Below are 19,521 nucleotides of genomic sequence, written 5' to 3' on the forward strand. Positions count from 1 at the left end.
CAGTAGCATCCCAAGCAGACTCTGGCCCGTGACCCCCAGGCCTGCCTGGCCCCCTCCCCTAGAACTCCCCCATCTTCTCCAACCCCAAAGGAAAAGCAGGTGTACCTACCCCAGGTGCCAGCCCCTCAGGTGGGGTGGGGGAGATGCCATCCCCGCCGCCCTGGCCACGGGCACTGAGCTGGGGTGACATGGTGGGCGACTCGTCGATGTACGGCATGGTCTCCGAGCCCTCCGGGGGCCCCTTCTGCTCCTCATTCCCCTCTCCGTCGTAGTCGTCGGCCCCGTAGCTGAAGTCTGAGACAAGGAACAAGAAAGGCCACTGAGAGTCCTCCACGAGGGCCGCCAGGGACTGGTAGCGCAGTGGGCGCCGACGGCGACCCCCGGCTGCCATGCCCCCCGCCGCAGCATGCACAGCCTGACCCAGGCGGGGGCTGCGCGGGGGGCCCGGGCCTCGTGAGGGGCTGGGGAGCGCCAGCAGGCCCCTCGGCTGCAGCTCCAGGGCTGCTGGGAGTCGGGGAGGAGCGGCTCTACTGTTGCCACCTGCTTAATAGCATGTCAGCCGCGGATTTCGAGCCGCTGTTTCCTTTGCCTCCTGCCTCATTCCAAGTCTAAAAATTCACAGTGGGAGCAGGAGGCAGGATGCTTCCAACTCTCCTCTCTGAGTCACCATTTTGCTTTTTATAGGGACTAAGGAGGTTGGGCGGGCCGAGCGATGTCACTTCCTGAGCCCCTCCTCCTTGGGTACCATTCGTACACCGAGCCGATCCCTGGCATGGGGCGCAGAGCAGCTTTCGGGGTGGAGGGCTGAGGCACTGCCCCCGGGGAGCCCTCCCTCCTCCGAACAAGGCCCTGGCACGAGACGGAGCCCAGGGCTGGCTGAGTGTGGGCGAGAAGGTGGCTCTGAGGCCTGGCAGGGATGTGGTTTAATGGCAGACTCAAAAGCTGGCACTTATTTCTATAATTTCAATGGAGGCTCCCTTTGGAGAAGAGGGAAGAAAAGGCTGCAGGGAAGTCGAGCTGCCGTTTACCCGACCAGGCTGCGGAGCCCACGCACGGATGCCCCTCCCGGGGACGGCAGGCCGGGCCCACGGGGGCACAGCCCCGCAGAAAGGCCCCCCAAGCTCCACCACAGGGGTCTCTCCTGCAGCGGCATGAGTGACCCTCTCGCCGCCCCTCACCCTGTCTGGGCCTCGTCCCATCATCTGCTCAGACGGCGCTTCTTCCTGGATGTCTTCCCTGGCGTCTCTGCTCAAAATGACAGCAACATGGACTTCTAGCGGCTCGGTTGCTCTTGCCCAGCCTTCTCTGTGCCCCTGGGGCAGGATCTGGCTGTCTCGGTCATCACTGTGTGTGCCCAGAACCCACAGGACCGCGTGCGGCAGGATCTCGGGAAACGTGTGTGGAGGGAATGAGTGAGCGGAGGAATGCACTGTCCCGCTCAGGTCTCAGGTTTGAGCCAAATTCTCCACGGGGCCCTGGCTCTTCCCCTTCTGTCACAACATACCAGCCCCTGGGCAGCGAGCAGCCTGAGAATGGTGTCAACAGGTCACCAGGGCGTCTGGCCATGGCTGTACTCAGTCCAATCTGGCCCTTTGGCAGCCAAGAGCTTCCCCCAGGCTTGCTGCACCTGCTCCCTCTGACTTTCTCTCCAGTCCCCGTGCTGACGGCCCATTAAGCTGTCAGAGGATGTAAGCTATTATTTTTTTCCCCCAGAACAGGCATGCATGTGAAGAACCACAGGATCCAGCCACGGAAATGTGTGTAAGCCATGTACACGGAGATAGGGCCCGCTGGCTGGAGAACGCAGGGACTATGCATGAGGCTAGTAGGGGGTGAGTCAACTCTGCTATTTCTGCGGGGGGTAGAGCAAAGGCAAAGAAGCCACAGCATCCAGTCGGCCCAAGTCTGGCATTGTCGGAGAAGGGAGGGCACTGTCTGGTGAGATCTCCTCACTTGGAGAAACACAAGGAGGGAATGAGACATCCTGTTAACCTCCATCTCTCCTCCAGGGGGCTCCAGGCTGCCCTGTGAGTGCCTGGAGTCAAGGCCAGGGGTGTGCGGTACAGTGAACCCTGAGCTGGCCAAAAGCTCAGATTCCAGCGGGCCATGCTGACTCTCCTGTACACTGACCTATATTCCCAGAGGTCATTGGCCCAGATCTGGGTAAGCTCCAATTCCTCCTCATCAGAGGGCCAGCCATGGGCCTGCACCTCCCACAGCTACATCTGGAAGGCTGTTGCTACTATCCCCAGTTTATCAGTGAGTCTCAGGAAGATCTGCCCAGAAAGGTTCTGAACCCAGGTATGTCTCCAAATGCCACCCTTTTCCCTTTGAGTTTCTAACTTCCAGAGAAGTCAACTTCCACAGCTCTTCTGATCTGGAGAGGCGGACCAAAGACCAGGAGGTAGGGGTGCCGGCCACATCCGTGGGAGAGTCCCAGGAGTGGAGGAAAGTGCACATATAGAGCTCTTTGCAAATGTTCTTAAATACTTTCTCTTTTGTTCCACCACCTGTCAAACGCTGACAGCCCAGGAAGTCCGTCAGAGACCCAGGAGGGCGCTCACCAGGAAAAGGTACAGAAAAGACAGAGAAACCAACCCTCAGAGAAAGAAGGTGTCCTGGGGACTCAGGAGGATGGAAATCTACTGAACACAGGCTTCAGTTTATGAGAAGCTGCGGATACAAAGGCTTGGCCACCAGGTCTCAAAGAGAGAGGGCAGAGGAGGCTGCTAACAGCCAATATCCGTTTCCCCTCCTAGTAACAGAAATATCATTATATTTGAGTGGCACTGTGCCCAGTGGCTAACTAAAAGACCACTTTCCCTAGTGGTGTGGGCCACATGATTAAGTTCCAGCCAATGAGATGTTAAGTGGATATGTATTAAACTTGAAGGAAGGCTGCTAAAAATGATTGGTTTAGCTGGAAAGCATGCCACTCCTCGCCCTGCCCCCATGGTTCCTCCTTCTGTTGCCAAAGTTTGGAAAACAGATGGGATGGCTGGAGCTCCAGCAGCCATGTTAAACCATGAGGTGACATTGAGGATAGACGCCTTCACTGAAGCTAGCCGAGCAGAAAGCTAGGAACCCAGGCTGGTGATGGCACAATGAAATGCCATACCACTCCAGGGCTGTCTACCACCAGACTTCTTCTTCTTCTTCTTCTTTTTTATTAGATTTTATTTATTTCACAGAGAGAGCACGCGCACACTCTTGTGTATAAGTGGGGTAGGGGTGGAAGAGCAGAGGGAGAGGGAGAAGCAGACTCTCCACTAAGCAGGGAACTGCCACAGGACTCCATCTCAGGACCCCAGGATCATGACCTGAGCCAAAGGCAGATGTTTAACAAACTGAGCCACCCAGGCGCCCTCAGACTTCTTTTACATGAGAGAGAAAAATGCTCAGATGATTTAAGCTTCTGTTATTTAGCTTTTATGTTATAGGTACTCAAACTTAATTGTAACTGATTCAGATGATTTTCCTTGACATTCTTAGGTGCTTTTCCCACTGCCTTCCCTGTTCCTTCTAAGTCTCCTTGGTCTCTAAGTCTATTCCCACCCCTTAAAAATAGGTATTCTTTAAGCATCCTCACAACAGAATACTGCTCACCAATAAAAAGGGATAAAGAACGGATACACGCAACAACAGAAATAACTCTTACAGGCATTGTGCCAAGTGAAAGAAGTCAGACACCAAGGAGCATATCCTGTATGGCTCCATTTACGTTAAGTTCTAGAACAGACCAAACTACCCTATGGTCGGCAATAAAAAAAAGGGGGACACCTGGGTGGCTCAGTCATTAAGCTTCTGCCTTCAGCCCAGGTCATGATCCCAGGGTTCTAGGATGGAGCCCTGCATTGGGCTCCCTGCACGGCGGCAAGCCTGCTTCTCCCTCTCCCTCAGCCTGCTGCTCCTGCTCTCCCTGCTTGTGTTCACTCTCTGTCAAACAAATATATAAAATCTTAAAAAAAAAGAAAAAAGAAAAAAAAAAAGGAAAACAATGGTTACCTCTGAGGTTGGGATAGAGACAGCATTTGACTGTAAGGGGCACAGGGAACTTTCTGGGTGATAGAAATGTTCTATATCCTGGGATGCCTGGGTGGCTCAGTTGGTTAAACATCTGACTCTTGATTTCAGCTCAGGCCATGATCTCAGAGTCATGGGATCGAGCCCTGTGTCGGGCTCTGTGTTCACCGGGGAGCCTGCTCGGGGACCCTCTCCCTCTCCGTCTCTCCCCCTCTTGCGTGTGCACTCTCTCTCTCTAATAAATAAATCAATCTTAAAAAAAAAACAAAAAAAGAAAAAGAAAGAAATGTTCTGTACCTTGAGAGAGATTTGGGGTACATAGGTGGATGCATTCATCACCTTTGTGAAATATACTTAGGATTTGTGCATTTTACTAAACACTGAATTCTGGTTAATGATATTCATGCTTAAGTGTTGAAGTCAAGTGTGCTACTATCTGAAACACATAAAAAACAAGATGGGTTGATGATGCTCAAAGAAACGGAGAGATGTACGATAAAGCAAGTGTAGAAAACAGAAAACATCCAAAAAATACAGATAATTATAGACTCTAGATGGTGGGTACATGGGTATCCACTGTAAAATTCTTTTTTCTTTTTTTTTAAATTTAAAGTAGGCTCCACACCCAACTCCATGTCATGAACTCAGGAACTCACAACCCTGAGATTAAGAGTCACATGCTCTACTGACTGAGCCAGCTGGGTACCCCTCGCTGTACAATTCTTTACGCATTTATGTATGTTTGAAAATTTTTGTAATAAAATGATGGGGAAAAAATTGGTGCTCTTCAAGCTTCCGTCACCCCTGCTTTGCTCCCTCTCCCAAATTTTAATTACGTGCCAGGGAGAGGTCTAAGCCGTAGACCCATCTCTCTGATTGGTTCCTGGACACCTGCAGGAACTGAAGTTAATATGCTAGATTGAAGTTAATATGCTAATCTGAAGTTAATATGCTAGATTGCTCAAGTAGGAAACCCAGGAGTCATTTTGGATCCCATCTTCTTCCTGGTCTTCATCTTCTACATCATGAGCTATTCTCCACTCCCCAACTTCTCCCCCATTTTCACCAGCTCTTACAAGGACGAATCCAACACTAACTCCCCATGAGCCAGACTGAAAATCTGACTGCGTTTCTCCCCTGTTAGAAATTCAACAGTTCCCCATTCACTTCAAGGGTAAATTCCAAACACGCCAGCTCAAGTCCCTTTATGGTCAACAGCTGAATCTACCTTTACAGGGTCATCCTCTGCTGCTGAGTAATATCAGACATCTTCCAGGTCTGTGCAGTGGGTTCTATAGTAGCCCCCAAATATAGATACAAACGTTCAGGTCTTAACCTCAGTCCCTTATGTGACCTTATTTGGAAAGAGGGTATTTGCAGATGTCATTAACTCGAAGATAACTGACTGCATCCTAAGTCTGACGATGTATCCTTATGGGAGACAGGAGGAGAGAGGACACAGATGCACAGAAGGCCCTATGAAAAGAGATTGGAAGAGACTGGAAGAAGCAAGCAAGAATTCCCTCTCTATAATCTCAGTAAGGAACACTGCCTTGCCAACACCTTGATTTGGGATTCTGGTCTCCAGACTGGAAGAAAATAAATTTCTGTTGTTTTAAGCCACTAAATTTGTGGTAACTTTTTTTTTGGCACCCCTGTGAAATTAATACAGTCCCCAGACACGTGACACTGTTTTCCCCTTCTGAACCTTTGCACATGCTGTTCCTAGATCTAGAACACCCCCCTCACCCCTTGTCCACCCTATGAAATCCTATTTAGCCTTTGAATCCATTTCTGCTGCCCCCTTCTCCCAGGAAATTCCTCATCTCCTGAATACATAAAACACTTTTGCAAACTTCTGCAAAATGAGAAAAAGGTGATTACTTTAACTTTCTAAATGTCAGAAAAGTGAAGAGAAAATTAAATGGGGAAGTACAAATGCTCAATGTATATATCCATTTAAAATGTAATCAAAGAGAAAATATATATATATATATATATATATATATATGGAATTTCTTCTACCAAATCTGCAAGGTTTAAAAAAAAAATACCCAAAGTTGTCAGGGAACAGGCAACCTCAGAAACTCTTGGAGGCTATGGGGAGACCTGGCTGGCTCAGTCAGTAGAGCATGTAACTCTTGAACTCAGGATTGTGAGTTTGAGCCCCATGCTGGGTGTAGAGATTACTTAAAATAAAACCTTAAAAAAAAAAAAAAAAACACCTCTTGGAGGGTATGACACAACTTGTCTGAAGTCAGTTTGGTAACTGGTTTTGAAAGCTTTAACAGTTTGCACAGCTTTTAACCCAGCATAAGACAAGACTATGTCCTAAGAGATAATTAGAAATGTACCTAGGGGCACCTGGGTGGCTCGGTCGGTTAAGCATCTGCCTTCAGCTCAGGTCATGATCTCAGGGTTCTGGGATCAAGCCGTGTGTTGGGCTCCCTGCTCAGCAGGGAGTCTGCTTCTCCCTCTTACTCTCCCTCTGTGCTGTCTCTCCCTCAAATAAATAAATTGAATCTTAACAGAAAAGAAGTGCATCTAAAAAATAAGGCTACAAGGTTATTAATCACAGGGCTATCTATGATTATGAAATATTAAAAGCAAACTGAATGATTATACAGAATTCATTGTGTAAAGTATAGTATTTCTCCAAGATGGACTACTATGTAGCCATTAAAACTATATGGATGGTCAGGGCGCCTGGGTGGCTCAGTGGGTTAAAGCCTCTGCCTTCAGCTCAGGTCATGATCTCAGGGTCCTGGGATCGAGCCCCACATCGGGCTCTTTGCTCAGCGGGAAGCCTGCTTCCCCTCCCCCTCTCCTGCCTGCCTTTCTGCCTACTTGTGATCTCTGTCTGTCAAATAAATAAAATCTTTAAAAAAAACCCAAATTATATGGATGGTGTATATCATGAACTGAAAAAGGAAGTAATAGTGTGTACAGTATGATACTATGTTTGAAAAAATAAAAGTGTATGTGCACAGAATAAATGCAAGGCAGCAGCACAAAAATAATCATAAAGCAATCAGGTTCTAAGATTTTGGGAGAAATTAATACATGATCGCTGCTCTCTAGGACGCTGGCACATACTGCTTGTCTCCTACCCAACATTGATCTTTCCTTCATCCCTCCCTACCTACCCTGGTTTTATTTGAGGGGACAAAGGACCCAGTCCCAGGCAAGATGCTCACTTTTTTTGACTCTCACAACTAGGAGTGGCCACTGGCCCATGAGACCCAAGAACAGCATGATGGAACCTCTGGCAAGGCCCCTGCTTTGATGATTAAAAAGGGACTTCTTGCCCTGAACTCAAGTGTGATGACTGGAGCTATAGCAGCCATACTGCTGCCTGAGGAAACGACCAAGAAAGAACACGAACGTTCCCTTGCTGCTGAAAAGTGACTGACCTGCAACAGGAAGAGCCCATCTCATTTTTTATTGAAGGGAAAAATATAAGCCCTTAAATGTTGGGGTTTCTGCCACTTAAAATAAACACATTCCTGAGTGACACCCTCACAGCCCAGCAGAGGAAGGTTGTCTGGTGGGCAAGAGGATATCCTCGGTGCCATGACAGAAGGACCTCACAAGTGAAGCAGAAAGGAGGGAGGAGGCAACAGTGTGGGAGAGGGACGGGCTGGAAGGGTTGGATGGTACTCACAGGGAGATGGTTTATTACTGTGGCTCCGAGCGAGACCCTGAGGTCCCTCAGCTAAGGCTCCAATGCAGGCTCCGTCCCTAATCTCTCTGTGCTCCGAAGAGTGCCTGGCAGGGCAGCCACCTCTGAACAGATATTGGTTAACCCAGTGAATGTGAAAGAGGATGACGAAGGGGCCAAGTGCCCGGGGCTGCTTTGAGGATTATCTGGAATAACGCACACGAAGCACTTAGCACGTAGTAAGCACCCTATCAATCTTAGTGGCTATTATTAATATTATTAATTGAATCTTGAAGGATGCGTGGGTGCTTGCCAGGCGGATGGGGATAGGAGCAGAGTTCTAGGCAACGAGAAGAGGCTTGGCAAAGGCACAAAATGTAAAACAGCAGGGCCCCTCAAGGGGACTATAAATAGCCTAGCACGGCTAGAACACTGAGTGAGCAAGAGGGTGGGGAGGCAGAAAATACGGGAGAAGTGGGCACAGACCAGCACACCAAGGGCCTCGTGAACCAAGCTGAGAGTTAGGCAGGACCCAGTGGGACCATTCCCTAACGTGGGGTCTTGCCAGACATATAATTGCCATATATTGCTAACTTTACATAATTCTGCCCGATGCCTGTGTTCCTGTCTTGCATTACAAGGCAGACAGAATCTTGGGGCCACCCCCCCACCTTACCTCCCAGAGCTCCTAGGAGTCATCTAGATTGGGAACGCATGTGAATATAGGGTTACCTATTCCAAACATGTAACAGAGCCTGGGCCAGATGGCAGGACGGAAGCCAACTGGCGACAGACCGCAGAGACCCTCAGACATGCTCCTTTTGGGGCAAGGTGGAGAGCTAGCCTGCTGGGGGTAGGTTCAAACCCAAATGACCAGCCTTCATTTCTACCATCCCAAGCTCTGGTTGGTGCAGGCAGGGAGGAAGGGTTGCTCTGCCAGCTGAAGGCACACAGGCATCTAGCTGTTTACAACCTTCCCCTGAAGCTGCCCAGCACTTATGATGGACACAGTCACATCCAACCTCCAAAATAGAGGCTGAGGGCAGTTTGGGGGGATCTTTCCAACCTCTTCTTGGCCACTCGAAGAACCTGTGGGCCCACAAGCGGAAGAAAAAATGGATGCCAAACTCTGGTGAGGGAAGAGATCCATTTGGAGGAGTGTCCCTTGATGGGAAGCAAGACAGGGAAAGAAGGAAGAAGCTGCTCCCAGTGAGGGAAACAGAGCTGCAAAGAATGGGGTTAAGAACTGCGTCCTGTTTGGGCCACTGCCCAGAACAGACTGGCGGGGCGGGAGCTAAGGTCCCGGGGCTCTCTTGCATGGATGGCGTCGGGTCACTAACTCCCAGAAAATGATTCTGCTCCCTGCTCAGACCTCCCTCAGATGCCAGGTGCTGGGCTGAGGCCTGCAGGGACCCTGTTAGACACAGTGTGAGCCCCTCCCCAGGAGATGCACAGATCTGCTCACTTCCCCCCCAAGATCCTCTAACTCCCCCAGATTGCTCTTCTAGCTAAGCTGTGGGTCTTCCCCACATTCTCAGGCACTCACGGCTATCAAACTCGGCCTCCCCCCCAATGTGGGGGAATCGCAGACCCCAAGGCCAACGCGTAGTCTAGGGTCTTCTTGCCCATGCCAGACAGGGGCTGCCACAGAACCAGAAGGACTGTGTTTCATTCCTCATCTTTGAGATAACAACGGGGATAACAATGCCCATGTCACAAGCTGGTTGTAAGCCGACACTGAATAACATAATTAGCTTAAAGAACTGGACGGTGTCTGGAGAGAACAGGCATCCGGAGAGGTCAGCTGACGGAGGAGGAAAGCGCGCTGGACACCTTCAGGGCCCCGTGACCCCAGTGGATCCAGGAGATACCCCCGGGAGTCCCTTGGTGGTGGCATGGCACTAAGGTGAGGCGCCCCTGTACCAACCTCTTTCCAGACGCCTCCTTCTCTGTAGCCCCTGTTCAAAGCCGACAGGAGGGAGGCCGGGGAGCCGGGATAGTACAGTGGTCCAGGGACTGTGCTTTGTGTCAGATTCTGGTTATAATCCCAGTATTACTGCTTAACAGCCATGTGATCTTAGGCAAGCTACTTAATCTTCCAGAGCCTCGGCTTCCTCACCTATAAACAGGGAAAACTCATAATGTCTATACCTCATGAGTTTTCCATAGGGTCCCAATGAGAAGATATATTACTGTGAGGCACCGGGCCCAGCACAAATGCTAAATAAACAGTAACTGTCCTTACCACCTTGGTCCTCTTCCTGTGTGGTGAGTGCCCTCAGCCATCTCCTAGTCCTTGCCCAAAAAACAAAAAACAGAACGAGGGCTATGGAAACAGACCCCGGGCTAGGCTCCCATGGGCTGGCCCAATTTTTCCTCCAACAGCCTATTTCTGGAAGGTCGGCTTCGAGCAAGGCCTCACATGCCATCTGAACAGTTCAAATCTTCAACTTTAAGACACCAGTTCCAAACTTCCCTGCACACTGGCATCCCCTGGAAAGTTTGGAAACTACTATCTGGCTCCTGCTCCAGAGAGCTATACTAAATTGGGGGTGGGGGGGCGGGAGGCTGGGCACCAGGGCTGTCATAAGCTCCCCAGGTGATTCTAACATATTGTAAGGCTGAGAACCACCCGATTAAGACAAGGACCCTGTACCGAAAGAAACCGAACTCTGAAACAGCCCTGGGAAGCCATCAGCCACGTGGCATGAGAAGGGTAGGAAAGTGTACTTGCAAGAGGTGGGGTTTGAATTAAGTCATGAAGGACTGGGAGGTCTACCTGGGAAGAGGAGGAGGAGGAGGGCATAAAGGGATTATACACCGGGCACAGGCTGAAGGGGCAGCCCCTGTCCCATTCACTCATAGCCCGTAGCAGCCAACTGGACCACAGCGTAGGCTCCTCACACTTCACAGAAGTCACTAACCCAGCGAAGGGCAGAGGTGATGGGACAGCTGGTTCCTGGAGGTGCCTCAGGAGAGCTGGAGTTGGAGCACTTGGTTCTGGCTTGGCCTCGCTGCTAGGAACAGACTCCCTGTCCCCGTGGGGGTGCAGCTGGGCGTCTCTGGTTACCACAGAGATTCGATCAGACCCTCTACCTCCAGACTTCCTGGGGGAGGGAGGCAGAGACAGGGCCCACCTGGAGAAGCCAGGGTCCCAAAGCCTGGGACAAAGGAATCCTAGGTCGTGGGGTTCAGTGGCAGGTGAGGGGGCAGGGGCCCACCGACAGCCCTGGGCAGAGAAGAGAGGGTAGTTTCAGCAGTGTCCAGACTCAGAGAGATCGAAGAGAAACGCTATTATCTGCACCGTGTTTTAGAGTGTACAAACAACCCTGCAGCTGAGTTCTCACAATACGCGGGTGTTGTCAGCGTGGATATTACTTCCCCATTTTACACAGGGGAAAGCTGAGGCTCAAGAGGTTCTGAGTCTTATCCAGGGCTATCTGGCCAATAATAAACTGACCCACAGATTAAAGACTTTGGACCAAGTCTCAGGCACAAGGGCCTAGAATTTCTAATTGCTCTATAGAAAAAGCAGTTATATGCCCACGGAACATACAGGAATGCTGGTGCAGAATGGTTAGATGGCTTTGCCATCATGGAGGAAAACTCTCTGTGTAAATGAGCCGCAGTCATTCAACAAACATCTCCTGCGTTATTATGTGCCAGATGTAGTAAAGGAATGGACCCCAAGCAGGACTGGGCATCCCCCCCATTCCTGCTACCACTAGTCGGTGGCTTACAATGAGTCAAGCCCAGGACCAGAAGTCAGACAAATCTGGGTTCTGGGCCCAGCTCTTCTGGACTTGCAGCAAGTTGCTCTTTCTTTCCGAGCCTCCATGTTCTCGTTGTGAAATGGGATGACACGGCCGCCCTGTGCATTCCATGTGGCTGCTCCTAAGAGCATTATCAGAGGCCAAACAAGAAAAGTATTTCACAAACCGCACAGCATTCAATCAATCAGACAAAAAACATTCCCCTAGAAAGTCAAATTCCGGGGCGCCTGGGTGGCTCAGTGGGTTAAAGCTCCGGTCATGATCCCAGGGTCCTGGGATCGAGCCCCACGTCGGACTCTCTGCTCAGCGGGGAGCCTGCTTCCTCCGTCTCTCTCTCCTGCCTCTCTGCCTACTTGTGATCTCTGTCTGTTAAATAAATAAATTAAAAAAAAAAAAAAGAAAGAAAGTCAAATACCCATTCATTTGGCCTTTGGTCTATTCCGGCTCCCTCCACTAGGTGGCAGGAGTCTGGAGCGCATTCACCAAGCAGATTCTGGGTAACCGGCAATGGGCAGATCCCATTCACTGAAACTCCTCCCCTAACAACCAATTCAATTACTTAGGGTCTGGGGTGGGGGGGCCAGGCGGTCCCTGAGACAAATCCTTCAGGAATTCTAACCCTTATTAGAGTTAACAGCTTTAACTTGTCTCTAGTTTCGCCTCTGAACTGCCACAGATTGATGACGAATAATGATCCCGGACTGATCTAAGGCTCTGTGCTCTTCCTCCCCTCTGCCTGCATGCTGGTGGCAAATGCTACTTGGCCCCAAAAAGGCAGAAGGGGGAATGGACAGGAGGCAGTGAAGAGGGAGAATCACAGGACCATTACTGACAATGACTTTCAAATCGAGTCCCACTTATCACCCGCTCGGAATGGCCTCCTCAGAGACCCCTGTCCCATATATGGTTTCATGAGTCCCTAGCGTATTTATGAAAAATTAAATGACTCTCAATCTAGTGCTGAGAAGTAGGAAGGGACAGTTCAGGAGACAGATAAATAACATAAGGTCCAGAGGGCTCAGTAAGACCCCAAGAGCAAACTTGTACTTTGGTGGCGGCCGGGATCAGAATCCATGAGCGTGGGCCCCCACACCGCAGGTTCCCGTCCATCCCAGGGCCGTGTGGCCTCCCCGCTCCCACCCTTCTCTGCAGATGTCAGCCGAGATATTCCCAGCTTGCACATGCATGCACGCCTTCACACGTACCTCCACACAAACACCCCACATCTCTGTCCACGGCTGCCAGGAGGCCACACTCGCTGGCATTCAGCTCAAGCTGCTGGCTCTCCGTAGACCTTTCCTCGACCTTAAAAATCATTCTATTCTTGTTCTATTATTTTGAGGGTGCCTCAAAATTCATGCCCCTTCCTGTCTGCCCCCTCAGGTCCAGAGCATTGGTGGTTTTCCTGCTCCAGCTTCCTGTGATCATCCACTGAGAGGAGATGAGAGGACCTCCCGAGGTCAATGGCCTCTTTCTGACCCACCCAATCACCCTTCCTCTGGAGCTCTCAAGAACCAGGTGAGGGCTGAGCCAGGGAAGGGCACTGCAGTTGGGCCAGCCAGCTTGTTTCTGCTCTTTGCCCACACACACAGAGGCACACACAGGCACAAACATGCACACACAGGTACAGACACATATCCCCATCAAGGCCCTGCTGCCTTCTGACTCTCTGCTCTGGTCACCCATCATGCAAAATCCTCCATTCCCCTCCTCCTGCCGCAGTGACCTTGGAGGCCACAGGTTCAGAAGGGGCAGCCTCTGTCTGCTGGGTCCCTGGGTGACCACATGCAGCAGAGGCCCCTTCTGACCAGCGAGGCACTGGTGTGAGCAAGCAGTGAACGGCGCTTGTGTTAAGTCGTGGAGATTCCAGGGACCGAGTTGGGTCTGCTGTATAACCTGCCGACCCTAATAAGACCTCCAACTACTCCATGTAAGGTTGGCCAGCTGGCCCCAGTCTCAAAGAAGCTCCATATGCATGTCCCAGTGCCCAACAATCCCTTTCCCCTAACACAACCCATGCCAGGCTCATGGTGAACCACGGCCACCCTTCTCCTATTCAGGAGAGAACCAGGAACCCAGCACCCTCTATGGAGGGCAGAGGGGAAGGAAATCTGGAATGGCTTCAGGCAAGTGGGTTGGTTCTGGGAGCATCAATGGTAGAAGCCAGCACCAGAGGGCCAAGCCTTCCCACTGAATGGGTGACCCACCCACTCTCCCAGGACCAAGTCAGCGAGCCCATCCCTGACCAAGCAAGCCCCAAGGATGGCCTACTGCTGATGTGTGAAGTGAGCCCAAAAGGAGACAAGGCAATACCCAGAGTCAAAAGGTTGAAGAAACAACATGAATGAATCTTGAGGCCATGATGCTGAGTGGAATAAGCCAGCCACAAAAAGACAAATACTGTATGAGTCCACTTACATGAGGTACTTAGCATAGTCAAATTCACAGAGGCAGGAAGTGGACAGGTGGTTGTCAGCGGCTGGGTCGGGGAGAAGGGGGAGTTGGTGTTTAAAGGGCACAGAGTTTCGGTTTTGCAAGATGACGAGTGTTCTGGGGATGGATGGCAGGGACGGCGGCACAGCAGTGCAAGTGTACGTAAAGCCTCCGAGCCGCATACTTAAAAATGATTACGATGGTAAATTTTGTTTTATGTATTTTGTCACAACTTAAAAATAGAATAAAACATACTTTTAAAAAAGCAGACAGGAAGGAGCAGAAGGAGCAGAACTGGAGACAGAAACTCTTTGGTGAGGATTAGCAGGGGGCATGGGGACTAAACTAGGCCTGGAGTCCACTTAATTTTCAAAGAAGGCTTTGGAGTCACTTTCAGAGTTATACAGGCAGGTTCCACGTCCACAGTTCATCTCTGTTTTGCTGCCAACTTCCTGGCACCAGACAAGCCTGGCTTTGCCCTAGACATCTGTCGGCTCCAATTCAATACTCCCTCTCCCATCAGGCAGCACCTGGGCACCCATTAAAGTGTTCAGCGGACCCTAGCGATGACCTAGAGAACACACAGAATGACCCAGGGTCACAGCTGGAAATGCAACTCCTCCCCAGGTCACCACTTCCCCTGGCTCTGCCCCCACCCCTCTGCCACCTCCCAAGTCCTTCACTCGAATCCACAGGGTTCCATCCTCCCACCTGGCTTCAAGAGATGCCAGCCTTACCTTCCGCAGTAAGGAAGTCTCCTCTGAGAATCAAGCTCAAGACCAGACATGGCCCAGGGGCTGACACGAGATTGGGGAGGGAAAGGAAAAAGAGATGTTTCAACTTGGCTCTCATAACAAGTGTGGCTGCAGACCACAGGCCAGAGAGGACAAGCCAAGAGAGACAGGTGCCAGGGCCCACAGGGCCGGCCAGGTCGGCCCAGGTGTTCACACTGGATCGTCTGAGTGCAGGCAGACTGGTGGGACAGGGCCAGAGCAGCAACAGCCAAGGTCAGTTACCTCTGATCCCAGGAGTGCTCCTGGAAATGTCCCTTCCACATCTGGGCATGTGAGCCTGAGAGGAGAGAAGGGGCACAATACCCACAAACACCAGAGCTTGGTTGTTGTCAGAGGCCACATCTCATACACAGGACCTCCAGGCAGGCAAGTGGACACATCTCAGTCTCCTACGAGAATGAGAGCAAGATTCTGAATTGAGGTTAAGAGAAGGGGTTATAGGGTCTGGAGGCTTCCTGTGGGAGCCAGGAAAGGGCATAGTAGGCCACAGTGCTTTTATAGCACTGACTCTGGAGTTACACTATCTAAATTCAAATCTCAGTTGTTAGCTGTGTGACCTTGGGCAACTTGCTTAACCTCTCTGTGCTTGAGTGGCCTCCTTTATAAATAATGACGATAATAATAATAGCACTATTTCACAGAGCTCTCTGACAGTTAAATGAATTAGTTAGCTCAAGTAAAGGCCTAAGAACAGTGCCTGGCATGAAGTAAGTAATGTTGGGGTTGTTATTATTGGTGATATTATTATTATTTATCCCCCAAAACCTGGCCCTTGGAAAGACACTTAGAGGTCACTGCCTGCTCCTCCTGGGACCACTGTCCACACTCAGCCCTAGATCCAAGCTCATTCCTGGGAGCGAGGACCCTTCAACAGGATCAGACAAGCAATCCAGGTGCACGGTGTGCAGCAGAAATGTTCCAGAGCGCTACACAAGTGGTGGCAGAGCACACAGCCTCCTGGGAACCACAAAGGCAGGAAGGGAAGAAGGAAGGGGCCCTCGTGCTCACTGGTACAGCTCTCCCTGGGCTCCTGCAAATGTACAGGCCATAGCCATCAACACGCAGAAGCTCAGAAGTGCAGTCTGGAGCCTTTCCTCCCACTGTCGGTATACTGGGGTGTGTGCACACACACATGCATACATGTACACATGCCCTCCCCATGGTGGGCCACACAAGCTGACTCCCTATCATCTTTCCAGATGTTCTGGAACTAGACTTCTGGGCTTTAGTTCCAGCTCTACCTCTTAACCAGCTGTGTGACCTTGGGCAAGTCACTTAACATCTCTCTGTCTGTTTCAGGTTCATAATAGAGTAACAGCATCCAAACTTCCATGACTTCTGTGAGGATGAACTGAGTAACTACATCTGAAGTACACTTAGAAGAGTCCTAATACCACCCAAGTACTTACTCTTCGTTCTTGGTCTTCCCCTGGACCAGGTCACCAGACCCCTCTCTGCTGAGAATTCATCTGACAATCAGTCTTTACCCCTACAGGGTCCCAGTCAGAAATCCCAAGTCCCGTTAATGAACCCAGTCTGGGCTTTGTTAGTGCTCTCCCCTGGTATGACCTCAATGCTTCCTGGGTTCTTCTCTGTCCCCGCATCTCTCATTTGTCCTGTTCAGAAGCCAGAAACAGCTCCAGTCAACCATGCTCCACACAGAACAGATGGTTTTCTCTGCGGAGAGACTGCCGCGGTTTCCCCAACAAGAGATGGACCGTGTGTGTCATTACTAGACATCCTAAAAACCCCTGATTCTAGCGGGTTCTGGAACCTAAAAGAGCACTGGACATGAAGCCCAAAGACCGAGATTTAACTCTTTGGGCAAGTCACCTGAAACTCTCTGGGTCCCTGAGACCGCCCTCTGCAAAATGGGGACAGCATGACCTACTAGAGTAAGTCGTAAGGGGACGATAAAATTAGACAATATTTAGTACAGTGCCTGGCACAGATCAGGTTCTTGATGTGGCTAGAATGTGGACATTTCCTCTCCCTTCCCACTACAGGCAAAATGTTGAGAGAAGAGATTCTGAACCAAGGTACTGTGCTGGTTTGGCCAAGCCATCTATGACCGTTAGCAAGATGAACTCTAGCAGGTGGTTTAGCAAAACAAACAAACAAACAAAAAAAAAAACACAAAACAGCCTGGTTGGGTTTTATTGGCTGGGATGCAAAGCTGCCCTCTCTACTCGGCAACAGGTTACATCCTAGATCCCTTCCCTCCCCCAGAAGCTGGTTTACTTGCTTAAATCACCCAATGTTTCCAGAATGAGGCAGAAGGGCTAAGGGAGCTGCTGGCGTCTTCTGGTCACACACACCAGACCTGGTCACGGCTTTTGGAGCAGCTGCCCCATCCTGGCCACCTAGGCCGATGATGACACATCTCCCCGTGGAAGAGAAGTACAGACCCATGGACCGTGCCTGTCACATGAAGGCATTGCAAGGCAAGAAAACCACACCCAGCAACTAACTTGTCCTCCGCACTGGTTTGAAGCCTCGTGGTCACCATAGCAACAGGCTCCCGCTCCAGCCTGCCAGGCGGGGCTGATGCAATTCTCAGGCAGTGAGCAACTACGCCTGGGCTCACCCAGCTCTGTTCCCACTTGGAGGTGGGAGAGTTGGGGCGGGGGGGGGGTGGCGGACAAACACAGAGGAAGGAGGTGGCACATGCCCTACAGAAAACTCTGTTCTTCCCCCAGTTCTGTCCAAGGGATGGAAATAAGGGAGGTGGGCCCTGAAGCAAGCCATAGAGTCCCCTCTCGTATACCTAACGCCTAACAAATACGGTGTCATCTCAGTGGCTGCCAGTTCTAGAAGGTTCATCTCTAAGGCCTTAGGAGATCTGGAGGAGGGGCGACAGACAGCACCAAGGGCCTCTCCACCACCACTCAGCCCCTTCCCTGCCTTCTGAGCCAGCACCCCACCAGGAAAAGCACCCCTGCCCCCCACTTTCCTCAGCCCACAGGCAACCCAGCAACACAGAATTCAACAAGTGATGCTTTACAGTTCCCTGCTCCATTGTGTTCTCTGCCTGTGTTGCACAAAAGTACCCCTAAGCCTGGAACTCCCCCGCAGCCAACATGTCCCCATGATACCACCGATCCCCAGTCTCCCAGCTCCTGATCCCACTCCACAAAAGTCTCATTCACTGGCTGGAGTCAGTGTGAGGCAACAACCCTACACAGAGGACATTCTGGCCAAGAGCCACCTGACCTCTTCAAGCACCCAGGTCCCCCAGCCTCATGGAATAAGAAGTTGGAAAGGAGAGGGATCAAGTCACACATTCCCATTCCTACACACACACACTCTCTCTCTCTCTCTCTCTCTCTCTCTCTCTCTCTCTCAAGAAACAGGGAAGTAAGCCATGTTAGGACCAGAGCTTGGCAACACTAATGGCCCTTTCTAGCCTCCCAGTGCCTACCCATGGATGCCGGGTTCTCCCTCCCAAGGCTGTTGTCCTGGTGAAGATGCCTCTAGTGCCAGGAATGCTTCCCTCCTGCAGGCCCCACTCCCTTCTCCATCCCAAGAGCCACTTCCCGCCCTACGGTCCCTCCTACCTGGCCCACACCAAGGCCATCCACCCAATCAGAAGCTGGGCTTTGGCACAAACAGGCCCTGCTCTGGGACCTCTCACCCCGCAATGGGAAATGTGCCCGCGCGCAGGGAGAGGGAGGGAAAGCACGCTTCCACAGCACCCATGGGCTTCCAGGGGCCGGTCACACTGGGCCCTCCCAGTGGCCACCGTGACAGATGTGGGCAGTGCTTAAGTCCAGGGGCCACCTGGGAGAGGGTGTTCAGAGGATGTCCTGGTAATGTGTCCTGCAGGAGCCTCAGGACGACTGAGAGCAGATGGACAGAGACGGTAAACGCTTAGAGCTACAGGTGGCTTGCCACATCTACAGATCCATGGAGTAGATTTGAGATGTCAGACATGAACACGTCCATGTATGGTCAACTAATTTGCAACGAGCATGCCAAGACCATTTGACAGTTTTTCAACAAATGGTGGTAAGACAACTGATATCTGCCTACAAAAGAATGAATGTAGGCCCTTAATTCATACTTTACTGCATATACAAAAATTAACTCCAAGTGGATTGAAGACTTTACATGTAAGCACTGAAACTATAAACCTCTTAGAACATAAGGGTTAAAGCTCATGACCTTGGATTGGGTGAAGGACAACAAAAGCATGAAAAGAAAACGCAGATAAACTGAATGCCATCCAAATCAAAAGATTTTGTGGTTCAAAGGACAGTATCAAGATAGTGAAACGACAACCCATTAAAATGGGAGAAAATATCTGCAAATCGTATACCTGATAAGGGACTTGCGGCTAGAATATGTAAAGAAATCTCACAGCTCAACAAGAAGACACATAACCCAATTAAAAATAAGCAAAGGATCCAATGAGACATTTCTCCAATGAGAGGCGGCTCTCCTCCGTTTCATTGACGGATATCTGATGTGTACCTACTATGCGCCAGGCACTGTGCCTGTGGATGGGGATGCAACACGGAGGAAAAGCAGACTCAGCCTCTGCCTTCATGAGGCTTCCATCCGGTGGACAGGAAGAACATACTGTGTCTGATGCCATAGTAACTCCCTTAATTCTCACAATGAGGCCAACAGTCTGAGAGCTCCTGGCATGATACGAAGTACTGTCAGGAGTCCCGCTACTAGCACAGCCTTCCGGGCCTCCGTGGCCCAGTCTGCTGGCTTCCTGAGCCACAGCACTGGTCCCACCCTTCACCTTGCACTTAACACCTTCTGCTCTTCTAGTACCTCGGACTGCCCCCGGACATTCCCAAACTCAGCACTGATTCTTGCGTCTGTG

The 19,521-nt window shown here is 50.9% G+C and overlaps 1 protein-coding gene across 4 annotated transcripts in view; it reads right to left on the reverse strand.

Annotated features, from left to right (window-relative positions):
• ABR (ABR activator of RhoGEF and GTPase) overlaps positions 1 to 19,521 on the reverse strand; it is a 176,649-nt gene that overhangs the window by 94,136 nt on the left and 62,992 nt on the right. For all 4 annotated transcript variants that reach the window (XM_032321120.1, XM_032321124.1, XM_032321122.1 and 1 more), the window contains exon 2: positions 110 to 294. In XM_032321120.1, coding sequence (XP_032177011.1) covers positions 110 to 294 — 185 coding nt within the window. The remainder of the gene's footprint in view (positions 1 to 109; positions 295 to 19,521) is intronic.

This window comes from Mustela erminea, chromosome 18, assembly GCF_009829155.1.
Source record: "Mustela erminea isolate mMusErm1 chromosome 18, mMusErm1.Pri, whole genome shotgun sequence".
NCBI lineage: Eukaryota > Metazoa > Chordata > Mammalia > Carnivora > Mustelidae > Mustela > Mustela erminea.